This window comes from Portunus trituberculatus, chromosome 32 (assembly GCF_017591435.1).
Source record: "Portunus trituberculatus isolate SZX2019 chromosome 32, ASM1759143v1, whole genome shotgun sequence".
Taxonomy (NCBI): domain Eukaryota; kingdom Metazoa; phylum Arthropoda; class Malacostraca; order Decapoda; family Portunidae; genus Portunus; species Portunus trituberculatus.
This window is the reverse complement of record NC_059286.1, coordinates 8,938,640-8,956,139: the sequence shown is the minus strand read 5'-3', so window position 1 is coordinate 8,956,139 and position 17,500 is coordinate 8,938,640. Positions and strand designations below refer to the sequence as shown.

At 43.1% G+C, this 17,500-nt stretch overlaps 1 protein-coding gene and 1 long non-coding RNA gene across 3 annotated transcripts in view; one reads left to right on the top strand and one right to left on the bottom strand.

Annotated features, from left to right (window-relative positions):
- LOC123512098 (nuclear factor of activated T-cells 5-like) overlaps positions 1-17,500 on the top strand; it is a 44,251-nt gene that overhangs the window by 16,708 nt on the left and 10,043 nt on the right. The window contains exons 2-10 of one of the 2 annotated variants that reach the window (XM_045268318.1): positions 6,516-6,620; positions 9,107-9,321; positions 10,055-10,366; positions 12,825-13,048; positions 13,307-13,568; positions 13,898-14,088; positions 15,062-15,240; positions 15,355-15,545; positions 15,785-15,923. In XM_045268318.1, the coding sequence (XP_045124253.1) occupies positions 6,566-6,620; positions 9,107-9,321; positions 10,055-10,366; positions 12,825-13,048; positions 13,307-13,568; positions 13,898-14,088; positions 15,062-15,240; positions 15,355-15,545; positions 15,785-15,923 (1,768 nt within the window). In that variant the 5' untranslated portion in view covers positions 6,516-6,565. The remainder of the gene's footprint in view (positions 1-6,515; positions 6,621-9,106; positions 9,322-10,054; positions 10,367-12,824; positions 13,049-13,306; positions 13,569-13,897; positions 14,089-15,061; positions 15,241-15,354; positions 15,546-15,784; positions 15,924-17,500) is intronic. The other variant, XM_045268319.1, reaches the window with a different exon arrangement.
- Positions 1-17,500, bottom strand: part of LOC123512103 — a 24,865-nt gene that overhangs the window by 4,443 nt on the left and 2,922 nt on the right. The gene's annotated exons all lie outside the window — the stretch shown is intronic.

The window sequence follows — 17,500 nt, the reverse complement described above, 5'->3', positions numbered from 1 at the left end:
CTTTTACTGCAGCTTTTGTTCATCTCTTTTTCTTTTTCTTTTTCTCTCTCTCTTTATTTTCTTTCTTTTTCTCAGTGTCTTTTCTTCTTTGTTGTCGGATTAAAGTGAAATATTTTTATTATACTGGTCGATTCTCTCTCTCTCTCTCTCTCTCTCTCTCTCTCTCTCTCTCTCTCTCTCTCTCTCTCTCTCTCTCTCTCTCTCCATCCATCCTTTATTCTTTTTCCTTTACCTTTCATAGCCTTTCCCAATCTCTCTCTCTCTCTCTCTCTCTCTCTCTCTCTCTCTCTCTCTCTCACACACACACACACACACACACACACACACACACACACACACACACACACACACACACACTTGATCTTTGGATTTTCAACAGGCCTATAGGAATCACGTCGCTGACCTGTCTAAGCCTATACAGTAGTTAAGCCTATACCTGGAGAGCTGTGTGTGTGTGTGTGTGTGTGTGTGTGTGTGTGTGTGTGCGCGTGTGTGTTTGCATTGAAGGGTTTGGTCATTTGCGCATTTTCTCTCTCTCTCTCTCTCTCTCTCTCTCTCTCTCTCTCTCTCTCTCTCTCTCTCTCTCTCTCTCTCTCTCTCTCTCTCTCTCTCTCTCAGCGTCACTGCTCATCCCACTTTCTACACTGCTGTTCCCTTCACCACCACCACCACCACCACCACCACCACCACCACCACCACCACCACTACTACTACTACTACTACTACTACTACTACTACTACTACTACTACCACCATCTTCATCATAATGTTGTTGTTGTTCTTTGGGTTTTCATCAGTGCCTTCTGTTACCATAACGACCACTACGTAATGGAGGGAGGAAGTTGCGTCTCTCTCTCTCTCTCTCTCTCTCTCTCTCTCTCTCTCTCTCTCTCTCTCTCTCTCTCTCTCTGCTTGTTCATGTGAGAGAGAGAGAGAGAGAGAGAGAGAGAGCAGTGTAATTTTTAAATCAACTTACAGAATAAACAAAAAAAGTGAAAAAAAAACTTGTCTTAAACCAGTCCACGGATCTTAACTGAACCGAGAATGAAAACTTCCAAATATTATTAAAGAACCAGAATGAATATTTCCTACAAGTCATGTTGAGAGAGAGAGAGAGAGAGAGAGAGAGAGAGAGAGAGAGAGAGAGAGTGGTAAACTATCCCACGGTAACAAGAAAAGACGAAGTTGGAATAAGAGAATGATGAGGAAAGAGTTTAAGAATAGAAGGACAAGGAGGAGAAGATGAAGTTAACAATAAAGGAAAGATAAGGAGGAGGAGGAGGAGGAGGAACAAAGCATCGTTGAGAGTTACAGAAGCTGAAACAGAAAGATGATGATATTGTTGTGATGAGGGTGAGGAAGAAGTTTGGTCAGTGGGGAGGATTAAATGATAGGACATGGACTAAACACCCGGAAAAACAGAGAGGGAAACAGAAGTGCAGACTAAAGAAGAGAGAGAGAGAGAGAGAGAGAGAGAGAGAGAGAGAGAGAGAGAGAGAAGGGCAAACAGAACAAGACACACCAGTATAATTATCAATAGGTCATGAACTGCGACGTAACAACCCTCTGCCCTCCTCCAATTCCTTGCTTTTCATCTTCCCTTGATACTGCTGTCTCCTCGTGGCGGCGCGGCAGCAGCGCACTATCTCCATGACTACGGTCCTCGCCCAAGCTGCGGCCTCACCAAGACAGCAGGGCCACCTGATACTCGAGACCCCTTAGGCTACAACCCAGTTAGTTAGAAGCCTCAGCTTTTATTTGCCAGTATTCATCAGACGAACAAACTGCTGTGGGATGTGATGCTCCTTACGAGAGTGATTGTGATGAGCAACGTTGTTCTTAGGTTGAAAGGGTGATGGTGGTTAGAATTATGGGTTACTAAACAAGAAAGCTATGTAAAGAAGAGGTTTAGGAGGAGATGCAGGATTGAAGATCAAGAGAGCGAGTCTGGAGACAAGTTGAGAGGAGAGAAAGGGAAGATCAAAAGCTCAGAAGAGGAAGAAAGCTTATAAAGATGAGGGAATTCGAGTCAGTTTATAGCAATTTTGGAAAGAAAATCTCAAGAGAAACGAAGTAGTAAAGATAAGAAAAATACGAGAGGATGGAGATCAAGAGAAGAAGCAATAAGTACAAGACGAAAAGGATGGAAGTGAGGCAGACAGACAGAATTAGCTCCATTAAAGAAAGATTAGGAACAAAGCAAGACGCATGAAGAACAACTCACGAGAAAAGAACAAAACAAAGCTGGAGAACGGTGAGCAAGGCGACGTTGTGTTGACAGACGACGGGAGAGGCTGGGCTAGGCAGGACTGGCGGGCTGACTGGCTGGCTAGTGGGGTGGTGGGCGGGTGGCGGCGTCCATCCCGCACCCATCATGTCTCCATCTAATTTTCCACGAACTGAGACCTGCAGGGGATAGGAGAGGGACAGACGCATAGCTTTAGGATTTGGCACCAGCTCCCACTGTGTGTGTATGTGTGGTGGCGGCTACTGTTATGTGTCATGAGAGAGAGACTGGTGTGCCATGCGAGGGATGTGTGGCATGAGAGAGAGAGAGAGAGACTGGTGTGCCATGCGAGGGATGTGTGGCATGAGAGAGAGGGAGAGAAATGTGTGTGGGGGTGAGTGGCCCGCCGCCAACATTACACAGACGGACTATCCACTCACTCCTGCACTACCACCACCATCACCACTAATGCTGTGAGACGTGGTATGATCAACATTAGAACGCCACAGTTTCTGGCATTGCTACTGTGGTCTCCGGCGCGTACTGTCCTTACATAATGGGTTTAATTTTGATGGGTGCTCCGAATACGATATGTGAATACTAAGCTTGGTTTTAGAAGCAGGCAACATTGCATGGTAAATAGCAGTGTGTGTGTGTGTGTGTGTGGAGGTTAAGCGGGCGGCGACAGAAGAGAAACTAAGCGAGTTAAGATTTGCAAATTTCTTTAAGCTCGTAGTGAAGTGTGTTTGTCCTTAGCGGAGACGTAGGATTCTATGCCTTATGTGCTTTTTGTCCACGCTTGGGTTGCCGTGCACATGTCAGGCTCTGGAGATGAACATAATGCTGCACAATCTCTCTCTCTCTCTCTCTCTCTCTCTCTCTCTCTCTCTCTCTCTCTCTCTCGGTAGTACGTAAGGCGATGTTGCCGCTACTCCGCTCCTTTACGATTTGTGCCCACGCCGCTTGTGTTTACTGGCGGTGAGTGCATTGCGGGTGTCTATGAGGTATTTCTATTATTAATGTTGTGCTTCCTGTCCGTGGGTTCGTCTTTTGTTCGGGTGTTATCGAAGTAACACATTATCAGTATGTATACAGATATGGTATGATAACATTTTTACTACCTTTTTTATCCCTTTTTGTGTGTTTGTTAGATACCGTCTTGTTATCTAGTGCCATCTGGTGATTAGCTTGTTGAAACGCGTTCTCAAACTTACCTCGGCCACTTAGGACAGACCAGTGGAAGTTGATGGGGTTTTCATGCATACTGATAGTTTAACAAGTATTTCGTATTCATAGAAACTTGACTCTTTGACTATACCACTTTTGAAGACTCGCAAAGAAAAAAACACTCAGACATTTTAACGTCTCAAGTAGTGTTCATTTTATCCTAGTTTGCGCAATAAGTCCACGTTTTTTCCAAGGTTCCTGGGCATCCTTCACCCGCCTTAACAGACACCCCTTTGGTCCCTTAAACAGTTCTGCGCAGCACTTACATCGCCCTCTCCACGTTGCCTTGACTGTACCATGACTCCCTTGTTCTTGCATGTCTCAGGAAATGCTCCCTTCCTCGCTCGTTCGATGGCTTCTTCACATTTTCGTGGTGGCGTACGCAAGTTCAAGGATCATATATATATATATATATATATATATATATATATATATATATATATATATATATATATATATATATATATATATTATATAGACCGACACTTTTCTCCTACAATATTTCATCTTATTTCCATCCGCCGCCGCGCTTTCACACCTTTCTTTTCCCTTTCCTATCAATTCGTAAGTTCAAGGATCATATATATTTAAACTGTCTCTCCTCATGCTGGCATTTCTTTCTCTCTTCCTATAGTGTTTCATCTTATTTCTACCTATTGCCGCGCTTTCACATCCTTCCTTTTCGTTTCCTATTATTTCCTGTCCTATTTTCTTCCTTTACTTTTCGTTACTCTTTTTTTCTTATCTTTTCTTCCGCTTCTGTTCCCCACCCCCCTTTTTTTCGTTACTTTTGTCTTTTCTTTCATTTCCGTATCCTTCTCTCCACTCTTATTCCTACTTGTCATTCTTTTTACGTCCTTAATCCCTTCAGTACTGATACACATTTATACCTTGAGTTTTGTGTACGATTAGACCATTTTATTGACATTAGGAATGATCTTTGGAGGTCAGAAGATCAATGGCCAGTCTTCACTATTTTAATCCCCCCACAAGAGTTTCTGAAGCTGTACAAAATCACCAGATAGTAAGCAGAGTGAATATGGAAATGCGTCATGGTACTCAAGAGGTTAATTCCTTATTACGTGCATAGACACATAGACGGAACTATAGTGCTACGAGAGATGATGAGAGGAGAGTAGTGTAGGCACATCTACCAAGAGCTACCACTTGTACCGTACATACCCAAGCATGATGCTTGATACTACCGTCAATTGAGACCTAACTGAATCGTTATTGAACTGAATTGTGGCAGGCTGAAGTACTCTCTCTCTCTCTCTCTCTCTCTCTCTCTCTCTCTCTCTCTCTCTCTCTCTCTCTCTCTCTCTCTCTTATAAAGAGTGTTATAAGATATTTCTTATAGCTCTTTCTATTCTTGAGTAACCTCGTATGGTCTCTATTCTTGAGTAACCTCGTATGGTCTCTCTCTCTCTCTCTCTCTCTCTCTCTCTCTCTCTCTCTCTCTCTCTCTCTCTCTCTCTCTCTCTCTCTCTCTCTCTCTCTCTCTCTCTCAACCACCTTCACCACCATCCCTATGATCCTTTCAGCACCAAATAAGGATCTGCTGACTTACCTGCCAGCTCAGTAACTTGGAGAAACCTGTCTCCCCCACCCCCTCCCCTAGCACCTGCTTTAATCCTGCTGAAGTGTTGGGTTAAGGATATATCTGCTACAAGGGAGGAGGAAGGACGGGGGGGATGAGAGAAAGGGATGCTATGTTGGCTACTTGTGGTGGTGATGAAGCTTTAGAAGTGTTGGTCTCTCTCTCTCTCTCTCTCTCTCTCTCTCTCTCTCTCTCTCTCTCTCTCTCTCTCTCTCTCTCTGCAGGATGAGTCAAGATACAAGTAGGTTTCTTGCCTTCACTCTTTCTGTCCTGCTTCTGCCACTCACAAACCTTGAAAGCTCTTGCTCATGTTGAACTAAAAAAATGCACTGAATTTCTTACTCCTGGAACTGGTGTCTTCCTCATGCCACACTAGTTTCTTTTTGTACTTATTTTGCAGATATTTGTAAGGTGTGTGTGTGTGTGTGTGTGTGTGTGTGTGTGTGTGTTGGGGATTCAAATGATGTGGTTCTCTTTCTTCATCTTGTTATTTTGATTTGGTTTTATGTGAAGGCTTAATTTTAGGTTGTTAGTTCTGTAAAGTGAGTTAATTTTTTTTCTGTAGTCAGACCATTCTTATTTTTTTTATTATTTATTTATTTATTTTATTAATTTTTTTTTTTTTTTTTATGGCAAGGGAAATATCCAATGCACTGTTTAGCCTTGAAGTGGTTAAGTTAATTATGAAGCCATTTGTAGAGTTATTGCTATTGGTTGAGCAAGAACAGTTCCACAAATTGATGTCACAACTTTTTTGTCTTTTTTTTATCAGACAACACTGTTTTTATTGTAAGAGTGATAGAGTAGTGTGGGTTGTGCAGTTGGCCGTGTTTGGATGTTTGTTATTGCAGGATAGTTTTCTGTAGCAAAGAAATCAACTTGAGCATGGTCAGGTCTATTTTTTTTAGCATATTTCTTATATAAATGAGTAACATACACTAGTTATCTCACTTCTTAATTCAACAAAATGGCAATGATGGATTTCTCTATTATGGAACAATATCCACAATATGAATCTCTGCAGTGATGTCTTGTTTTACTTTCAAAAGAAGAATGGGTATGGTAAACTAATGATCCAAACCAAATGATAATGTAGAACAGCAGCTTCAGTCTCTTTTATCATATTAGCAGAACAACCCTACTGAATTATGCCTTTCAGACCATGCTCTCCCAGGTAGATATCTTCTTAATGAGGTTGTATGGAGAGATCCCTTAAATCTATCCTTACTAAACCATTCAACACCAGCTATATTAGTGTCAAGTTGAAAGTTACACAGAGGAAATACTAGATGCACCATTGCCTTTACTAAACACACAACACAAGCTCTATATTATATAGTATTGTATTGTTTTCCTTTGCAGTATTCTATTGAGACTATGGTATACACAGGGATTTTTTCATGACACCTATGCTGCATGGTGCAACACACATGTTACATTAGCATTTTGTTTCCCTTGCAGTTTTCCAGTGAGGCTCAAGGTTGTATGGAGAAGAGACCCTTTGGAGTACAATGGGGAAAGTCAACAGAGGGTCCCTTGTGTCCACGAGACGACGGCTAGTGAAGGGTGAGTGACCGAGCAAGGGTGTGTCTGTGTGCTCGCCTGTGTGTGTGTGTGTGTGTTTTTTTTTTTTTTTTTTTTTTTTTTGCCTTGTTGCCTTGTGAAGTTGAGAGTAGACTTTGCCCTTGTCTATTATTACTGTCTGTGCCACTATCCTCTCCATCCTCAGTCTGATCTCCACTACCATTATCACAGTTTCCATGTCTTTCCTCTTCTTTCATCTATCGTCTTTCTTTTGCATTCTTAGTTCAATTTTTTATTTTCTCTCTCTCTCTCTCTCTCTCTCTCTCTCTCTCTCTCTCTCTCTCTCTCTCTCTCTCTCTCTCTCTCTCTCTCTCTCTCTCTCTCTCTCTTCATATTTTCTATTATTGTTATGATGATTTTTTCTTTTATGTAAGAGGCAAAATCAGCCAAGGGCAACAAAAACTGTGATTAAAAAAGCCTCCGAGGCTGATTTGCATGACTGTAGGTATGTGTATGTTTAGTTTTGTGTGAAGGAAGAAATTTTTCTGTAGAGGACAGGCTGTGACTGCCCCCTAGTGTTGTGAGACACAAAGGGAAATGTTCAGTGAGGTCACAGCTGGCTTTAATGGCAAGTTCACAGCATCCCCTGAACCAGTGCTATTAAACCTCACTGGGAGTAGTTATCATTTTGGCTGAGTCTACTGCCTCTGGTGCAAGATTCTTTCTCATTTTACTTGCTTTATATTATTATTTTTGTTTACTTGTATTGATCTTGTTCCATTTGTGCTAGACTTTTCTCATTCCTATTTTCTTTGTTTTACCACATATGTGGAGTGTAATTCCTACTTTTTAAGCTCTAATTGTATAATGCTTACCTTCTTTATGGGTTCATGATTGGCTAATTGGGATTCATTTAGGAGGTTAAGGACCATCAAGTCTAGAGGCATTGAACCTTTTATCTCTGTATGCATCACCATTGTACCAACAGTGGAAAGTTTTAGATTTGTTAGTGTTTTGTTCATTTGATGTTTACTGTTTTTTGTCATAAACTTGAGTGGCATAAAAGCTTCAATGAACCAAACAATTCAGTGCACAGGAAGCAGAATGATATATGTAAGTCACAGGTTGAAGTTCCTAGTTAGTATAGGATGCAGGTAGAGTTGTGTGTCAGGGATCTCTTGTGCTGAGATAGGTTGTGCTACACTGTAGGTCCTGGTTGGTGATGGATAGGTTTTACTCTGTACTAAGATGGATAGTTGAATGTGTCAGTCCTGGTTGGTGTTGAAATGGTGTTCATGTTGTGCTAGAGTGGGCAACAGACTGTTAGTTATAGGTTGAAATGTATTATTCTGTGTAATTCCTACCCTCCAGAGTTGGTTGTACATATATAGGTCTTGGTTTATTCTTAATGTTTGGTGGTGTTAGTGTTGTTTTCCATAAATCCTGCCCTGCTGAGTGTCCTCCATTGGTTATTAAGTAAGTAGTGTACTCAGGGAAGGCAGAGTGAGGCAGTGCAGTGTTGCAGGGTGAGAGTGAGAGGTCTTCACCCTCCTTGGGTCCAAAGTTCAAGGAGTTGTCATGGCAAGGCAAGGCAGGCTCTGTGTATGCCACTTAACTAAGCACTTCTTAAGGAAAATTACCAGTGGCCCTAGGATAACGGAGATATGCAAGTAGATACTAGAAAGATAGATAAGAAAGGTCTATCTTGGTTGGTAGTTGTTAACGTAATATTCAGGAGGATGGTGAACTGTGAAAGGAGGAGGAGGTTGCTGTACTTGATTACTTACTACATTACTGTGTGCCATAAGGTGGGTTTGAGTATAGAGCCTGTAGGCCTATGCTGTGCTGCTGTTCAGGGCCTGGTGGTTGTGTAACACATGACAAACCATGTTAGGCTTCTGTTACTCATCGGAAGCTTGTGATGGCTTGTACACACTCTTACATTTATATGTGTGACTCTGTGGGTGGCATAGAAACAATATTGTATCTGTTCAATTGTGTTAATTGATGTTCATTTATCATAAGGTGTTCTTTTCCCATTTAAATTTAATAGATTTCATTTCTTACTTTTCTTTACACTTTATGCCAGATTATTGAAAATTCGACTGACTTGAAATGCAGTCCATCTATTTTTCTGTTTCCTTTTTGTTTCTAGCCTTTAACAGAATCTGTAGTTTTCTAGATTTTAGAGCAGAAATTTGAAACTAGAATTGAGAGAGAGAGAGAGAGAGAGAATCCAGGGTCTATAACTGTGTTAATTAAATAGAGACAAGAGGACAGAAGCTGGTTCGGGCATAACTAAACTAGTTTGAGATATTTAGTCCATTTTACATATATATATATTTCTTTGCCTGCACTTTTCAATCCATTTCACATGATCTCAGTGCAGAATGAGTGCAATAGTTGATCCTTCCCCTTAGTATTGTGGATCTCTCCAGGAACAGCTAACTTGACTCCATTTAACGTGTTTCAGTGCAGGATCATTAACATTCTCCTCCCTTCCCTTTACTCGTGGCTCCTGTGATCAGCGTCTGGGTCAGGGGGCAAGAGATCTCGTGCCACATCTGCCGGCAAGGGTAATCTGCCACTACCACCGCCACCACCATCACAATCCCTGGTTTTGGATGAGGACTCAGGCTTTGGAGGCGACCAGTCCCTTGACTCCGAGTCCTCGTTGTTGTCGGCCCCAAACGTCGCTGGTCCAGGAGTGGTGCTGCCATCGCTCACCATGGTGCCCCAGGCGGTGAGTCTTCCACACCACCTGCCAAGCCTTGCTGCTCCACTTCTCCTCACGTCTTTATTCATTTGTTTCCCGTTTTTTGTGCTGTTCACTTATTGACTATAATGCTCTTCCCTCCCATGAGTTGCAGGTGTTAACAAGACAGACCTTGTGCCTTCCTGTGGTGCTGGGAGAGAGAGAGAGAGAGAGAGAGAGAGAGAGAGAGAGAGAGAGAGAGAGAGAAAGGCACTCACATCAGCTCAAAATTTAGCAATCTTGTTTGTTCACGATTCCTGGTGTTGTGGCAGTAGTTAAAGTTCCATCCTGTGACATGGGTAGTAGTAATGTCTGCAGTCCCTGTCAATTTGTTGGGGAGCCACTTTTGTATACACATAAGTAAATCAGAATGTCAGCTTTGCCCATGATACATACATGACAGGAAGTGTGATAACACTGTGAGTGCTCTGCTGGTTCAATTGAGAGCCATTGTCACTGGCCCGGTAAACGTTGCTTATGAGGCGAATGTTATCATTGGTAGCATGTAAGCACGAGGTCCTGAGCACATTTATTTGCACAGCTTACTCGGTTCTCTGAGACCCTGCAAGACCGAGGGAGACCGAGAAGTGAGCTTTATGCGGGTAAGTATTGTGACCTGGGTTGGATGGAAGGAAACTCACCACCTGTCCTTGTGTTTCCTCACCACCACACCCTGTGGTGTTGTCTGACCCCGGTGTCCCGTTTGGGTTGTGTCTTACAGAAACTGTTGCTAGTCAGTTTGTTGCAAGGTGCTGGGGGCCTGCCAGGGTCGGGGACCAGCCAGAATGCCTCAGCAAATGTTGCGGTTGGGGCTTCTCCCCCCACAACGCAAGCGAGTGTCAGTAATGGCACCAACCAAACAGGGAACACCCATGGTGCAGTGATGTCCAGAGGTGCAGAAAAGGAGAGTCAGGGCTCCCACAGTGTACGGCCCTTGCTGGCTGCTGCTCCTATTGAGTTGCCAGCAGCCAGCACCAGCTCTCCCTCCAACTACCCCACTGAGCCTGTGGCACTTGGGAGTGCAGGCCATAAGGTAGGCATCATTATATGCAACCCTCCTCATGCCTCCATCCTCTGCAGGGCCCTTCCAGGGAGACCCTCCTTGGTGCGGGGGGGGCCTCCTGCCTCCAGGGGCTCCATGCCAGGCAGACTCTGCCCAGACCTCTGGCTCTTGTGGCCACACTCACATAATTGGCTTTAATTCTAAATTACTCAGCAAGATGGCAAAAGAGGGCCCATGGGAGGTCTGAGCCTCACCCTCAAAGAACTCTTGGCCACAAATTGTTGCTCACTTAATATCTGGAGAGTTAAAGCCCTGTGGAAGCTTGATGACTAAAGTAGAGAGTAACATCCAGAGTGTAGTAGTCACCCTGAGTCTGGCCTCAGCTGCATGTGTGCACCTCAGTCCACTTTGGTTTGTGCTGCCTGGCTCAGACTGACCAACTATTCCTTTTTGTGCTTTGCCCATGTTTCCGTTTTTTTTTTACGGGATGTAAAAATTTTGCACATTCCTTTATTTTTATTGAAGCTGCAAGGCTGATAGAAGGTATAGAAATTAAATTTTATCAAATATGTTGCAAGATAAAACTCAAGGCAAAGATATCTGGTTGTAAATGTCAAAAGTCATTGTATCAACCATAGATTCTGCCTGCCAGTACAAGATTTTCTTGGACCAAAACTAAAGTAAATATGAAGCCTTATAGTGATTACTCTGAAGGTTTTCATCTTATGTGTTGACTAATAAGTATTGATGTATTCATGTTTCCTCCCATGGCATCATTGATGTAGCAAGGTTTCATGCATACTTACTATTATATAAACAAGACTACCTGGTATGGTCTGACACCTTCACAATGGCAAAAAACAGCAAGCTGACAAGTTTCAGGAAAAGAAGAATGCAAAACATTACATGTCTATTATGGTCACCACTGCCCACCCACCACCCCACACTTGCAAAGATACGAGTAGCAAGGCAGTACAGGATGAAATCACGGAAAACTGATCCTAGATAAATGAATGATGGTTCATGCAATTCTCAGAGGTTGTGGATGAAGGAAGAAGAAGAGGAGGAGGAGGAGGAGCGTTGTATGATATGACCTCAAACTGTATTAGTGATGGGAAAATGTGCCCAAAGTGCATCTGGTTTGCCTCTGTCGACAACTTTATGTGTACAGAATGCTTTCATCTTTTTCCCCTGAATTTTATCTTTTTCCTACATGGACAGAAGCTTTGAAGTGGGGAACTGGTGAGAGTGGAGGAGTAATGTTTAAATGAATGACAAATAGAGAATGAGGGGAAGAGAGGAATGCATAACTGGACATGACGTAGAATGTGTTTTTTATAGTGTTAACTTAGTAGCTGGTTAAGAGAGCTAACAAATAATGGACTAAAAGGGAAAGAAATGCACAAGGAAAGGATGGAGGCTGGGTATAAAAGTAGTAGTTAGAGGATGGAACACTTGAAGAAGAGAGAACACAAAGGTTGAAATACAAAACTCCTCATTCTGAACTCTGGTACTGAGATGAAGTTTGTAATGAGTAGAACATGTGTAAATAAAATGAGGGAAGCTTATTATAATGTGAATATGTGTAGTATGTAAAGAAAAAGAGCAGGATTAATGGGGATGATATTTGAATGCAGTGTTCTAATTATTTGCTCTGTAACTCGTGGATTTTTCAATTATTAGTCACCTTTTATGTGTGCAGACGTTGCCATATTCAATTCACATTCATTGCATCTCTCAGGCATCAGATATTCTCCATCTCATCAGATTACCTTTGTCTAATCTCATCAGTGTGTATGTTACATTTAATAATAGTCCATGCTTGGTGTGTCAACAGAACTCTTCAGGTTGCAGTAGTGGATGAGGTATCAGCAGGTGGTCTTAAGTTTGTAGTAGGTGTGAGGTGTGTTGGTCCGTCTCTTGGGCACTTGTCATTCTACTGAGTGTCATCATTATTTTCTCTTCTTTTGTCTCTGATTTGTATTTATTTATTATTATTAATATTATTATTATTATTTTGTTTTATTTATTTATTTATTTTATTTATTTATTTGTTTGTTTATTTATCTATTTTATTTTATTTATTTATTTATTTATTTTTTTTTTTTTCTGGAAATGTTCTGATATATTTTGACAGTATTATTTCAATGTGAGTTTTCTCATTGCTTTTTATGAGAATAATTGTTATAATTCATGCATCTTTTGACATATGTATACAATAAGAAAGGATAACAAACATTTTTAAGCTCCATTAATATACGTGTTAGTTGTGTGTGTGTGTGTGTGTGTGTGTGTGTGTGTGTGTGTGTGTGTGTGTCTGTGTGTGTGTGTGTGTGTTAGTATGCTGGTATTAGTGGGCCAGCAATGGGTAGGCATATTCTTGTCAGGAACATGAATTAGGTGATAAAAAATACTGAAATGATAACAATAAAATGTTTGAGGAATGAGTGTGGTTAGGAGAGTAGAGTAAAAAGTACCTCCTAAACAGGTGGTGGAGGGCCAGGTGACCTTGAAGAGGGACAGCCTGAAGGTCGATCTGAGTAACGAGCCGCTCAAGGTGGATTTGGGTGAAGATTCGCTAAATGTGGATCTGAGTGAAGAGGCCCAGGAGCTGCCAGCCTCTCAAGCCTCTGCCACCACCACAACACACACTATGCCTCCTCTTGTCTCCTTCCGAGATGTCTCGCTGCTCTCATCCCTCCACCAGCTCAAGTGCGTCTTAGTTGATATATTTTTAAAAGTCTTCAGAGATGATACATTATATGTGGGAGGTCCTCTGGGGTAGGAATATCTGAGGTGGGAAGTCCAGAATGTCAAATTTATCTTGATTTTTGGAATTGTACTTCTTACAGGGAGGGTATACAGATCAAGTGAATTTTTCTTTAGCTTCATTTTATTATTCATGCTTGTTGTTGCATCCTTGTCTTCACTGACAGCACACACTCTTAACCCAACTCCTTGATCTTACAGGGGAAACAACAATACTGGCAACCCTACCATGCTGCGGGTGGATGGAGGCGGCCAGACATGTGTAAGCAGCAAGGTGGTGCGGCCGGGCGTCCCACACAGCCCACCCCTCCTTACAGCCCAGCTCTCAGCACGGTCTTCTGATGGCAGTGTGGAGTTGAAGCTAGTGACGCAGCCTGAGGAGCAGCACAGAGCTCGCTACCAAACAGAGGGATCACGAGGTGCTGTCAAGGATCGATCTGGGTCAGGCCATCCCACTGTCAAGGTGAGGATGTCATACCTGTCATTGTTTATCCTTTAGTTTATTCCTGCTGTGTTCCATCTCTAATGGCAGAATAGCTAGGCTAGAAAGAATTAGCTGATCTGACTAGTGTTGTGTTAGACTCCCATCATTGTGAATGTTCTGATAGAAATTCTTGTAATGAGTTGTTATATTCAGTATACATGTTTTTTGCTGTGATGACTGTGCTTTCCTACTCAATTTTTTTGACAGTAGTCTAAATGGCCAATCATTGTAAATCTTGATCATAGAATTACAAAAAGAATGATAGTATCAAATAGAAGACTAACTAAAGTCCCCTTGACCTCCCCCAGCTGGTGGGATACAGCAAGCCCACCACACTTCAGATCTTCGTGGGGTCAGACACAGGGAAGTCCGGTCCTCATATGTTTTACCAGGTGTGTCGTGTGAGTGGCAAGAATTCCACCCCGTGTCGTGAGCGCCGAGTGGACGGCACTGTGGTGATAGAAGCGGCACTTCATCCTGAAAATGAAATGACCATGAGGTGTGATCTCATTATTATTATTATGGTGATGGTATAGTGTGTGTCTTAATCTACATACACTTTGAAATATTGGTATAAATACACTCGACCCTCGAAACAACGGACCTCCCATCCATCGACGGATTTCGGAAACTACGGACAAATTCTGGAGTCGGGTTTAATCTACAGACAAATATTAAAATGCGCATGATTGTCCGTTCCAGGCAAATTATTGTCCGGTAGGTGGCGGGTCGGTCGCATCATCAGCTGTTGGCCGCCATGTTTAATCTTCAGTCCGTGCGTTTTCAACCAACAGCGAACATTGTCCAGTGCTTACCACGGCTTTTTATGCATTTGTACCCTTCCCACGAGTGCTTAACCTATCCAAAATGCCTCCTAAACCTAGTAAACCAGTGAAGCGTAATCGAAAGGCTCTTCCAGTGGCTGCTAAGCTTGAACTAATACGAAAATTAGAAAAGATTTTCATATTTTACGTACATTTTATACAGTTTTTTACGTACTTTTGCAAAGAACAGACTTTTTTAATCTACAGACAGGGTCGTGCATGCATTTGTGAGTTGTTTCGAGGGTCGAGTGAAAAAAAAAAAAAAGATACGGGATGGTAATTGTACAGTTAAACGTATGTAGATGAATTACTTAACTGTACAATTAAGTGTGTAGGTGATGGTAATTGTACAGTTAAGTATGTAGGTGAATTGGGGCCGCCGTGGTGCAATGGAATTGCGCGTGCTATGTGGGCCCCAGGGTTCTCAAGCGCACGGGTTCGAACCTTGGCCACGGTCCGAGGTTAGGAAGGGCATCCACTCAGGGTAACGGTTCCCAAATGCCAAAACCAAATTTCTTCTGACTCTTCTGTCAGGAGGGACCGTCCTAGCCTTAATATTATAGGGAAACCGGAAGTAAAAACCTAAAAAAAGAATTAAAAAATAAATAAAAAGTATGTAGGTGAATTAGCCACATGTATGCTTGGCAGCTGCGACTGTGTGGGCATCCTGAAGGAACGTAATGTAGATGTGGAACATCGCTTCAAGGCTGTCATGTCACGAGGTCGCAAGAAGAGCACTAAGTGTCGCCTGGTGTTCCGCACCTTTATCACCCTTCCCAGCGGTGCTCAGGAGGTGCTGCAGGTTGTCTCACAGCCCATTGCCTGCAGTGAGTACCATTCAGGTTCTTTGATCTATCTTGTTGTATGTTTCTGAAGAGTGTGAGGGATACAAAGAGGTGTATGCCATGCCTCAACATGGTGTTGATGTTCTTGCCTCACAGCCCAGCCTCCGGGTGTGCCAGAGATCTGCCGCAAGTCCATCAGTTCCTGCTTGGTCACTGGCGGCGAACAGATCTTCATCTTTGGCAAAAATTTCTTGAAAGACACAGTGGTAGTATTCCAGCAACACAGTGCCAAAGCCCAGCCTATATGGGAAGAGAAGGTCTTGCCTGACAAGGACTCTCTGCAACCTGTAAGTGGGCCAAAAATAAGCCATGAGGTTTATTTCCTTTTATACTCCCTAAGTTTCATTATTCCTGTGTATGTGCTCCATGATTTATTCTTAATGCAAACACATTTCTTCATTTATTGTAAACAATTAATGGGATGTTGAAGGAAATGGGAATGTTAGTAGCCATAAAGTCTTAGATTGCATGGAAACAACTTTTCTCCTCTCCTGAGAAGTCAGCATGAATGGTTGTATGTTGTCAGATTCATCTGATTGTGGCGGTGCCCAAGTACTGCGACCTCACAGTGACAGAGGAGGTGACTGTGGAGATGGTGGTTGTCTCTGGAGGAAAGAAGTCAGAACCTCAAAGCTTCACCTATCTTCCTCTGCCCACCAAGAAGGGTATGTGTTCTGGCAGGCATCAAACCATCACCTTGTCCTGCTTGACATCATCTGTGCTGGCCCATTCAAGGGAAGGGAGAGGATGGTCATCATGCGGTGAACACTGAACGATAATCACCAGATGTCTTCACTACCTCTTGCAATAAGCATTGATGGGTATTCACTTTGCATTTCCCCCTCTAGTCCACATTTCTTATGTTCCCATAATTTTTTTGAGTCCCAGTAGCTTTTAAATTTTGAAATGAATTGCTCATTCACCTCAGTGAAGAGCACATACTTTGAAGGTATAATTAATTACTTGCATTATCTTGAGAAATCCATTAAAGTAAATGTTGAATATATGAAAAGAAAGCCTTCTCTTCCCTTGATTACCTGCTTGATCAGTGTAGCTTTATCCACCAAACCTCAGGCCTCTCGCACAAAGTGAGGGGGCAGATTAGAGTATTGCGTTGATGTCATACTTTTTGCCAGAGTGTCATCAGGCAGGTAGGCCGGCTCCATTAATCACCAGCACACGTTTGTCCCCCCACACCTTACCCCGGGGCCTGGCCAGGGGGGGCCAGGGGGCACTCTGCCTCCAGCCAAATACTACATCTCAATGGGGAATGCAAGTAAAAAAATGGCAGCCGGTGTCTGTGGTACTGTGAGGCCCATTCTGTGCTCATTTGGACCTCACAGTTCATTTACACCCTCCTGTAAGGGCAGACTGCTAGTCCATAGTGCATTATTGTGCCCACTTACCTATGACAACTTTGTAGCCAGTTTGTTCATTAGTTTTGCCTCCATGTAATCTATGATATTTACTCTAGCATCTCTATTAGTAGTAGTTTTGCCATCAGCTTTGGTGTCATATAAGGAGAAACTGTTGATCTTAGAAGTGTTGGAATCAACACTTTTGAGATTCCCATAAACTGGCATCAAAGTTGCATAGTCTGCCCTTCCATATTTAATGAGAAAAGCTGTAACATTGATTAAGCTGCTGCTGGATGGTTTGCTAGGCCCCGGGGCACAGGTGTTGGGGGCAGGGGCGGGGCCACTAACACCCCCTCTCATCGCCTGGTGTGTATGCAGACTGTGAAGAAGCTGCATCCTCACCAGATGGGGGCAACACATGCAATCATTATGCTCCTTGTCTCAACACTACTTTCAAGTCACTTGTGGCCCCCTCATTGTGAGGGCCCTGTCACTACCCAGCTCAGATGTTCTCCCTTGTGGTTCAAGCATGTGTTGCCTAGTATCTTGATCATGTGGGCTTCCTCAATCAATTCATGAGGGTGGTTGCCCTACTCGCAGGCCGGAGATCTGGATTGAGCTGCAGTATCCTAGGCTGGCCAGCCCAGGTCTCCCTCGTGCCATTCTCATGCCATTGCCAGTGTGCATGTGCAAGATTGAGGAAGCCCGGGAGGCTTCATGCCTCCCACCAATAAATCCCCCAAAATGCGGTGCCTCTCTGTTAGTTACATAGGTGTCGCTGGTCTCACTCATGTCTGAGATTGGCGAGGTGCGGCAGCGAACTCGGGGCAGCGCCGCGTCCATGGTCCCGTAAGTCCCAGGGGACCTACCCAGCAGGTGGTGTC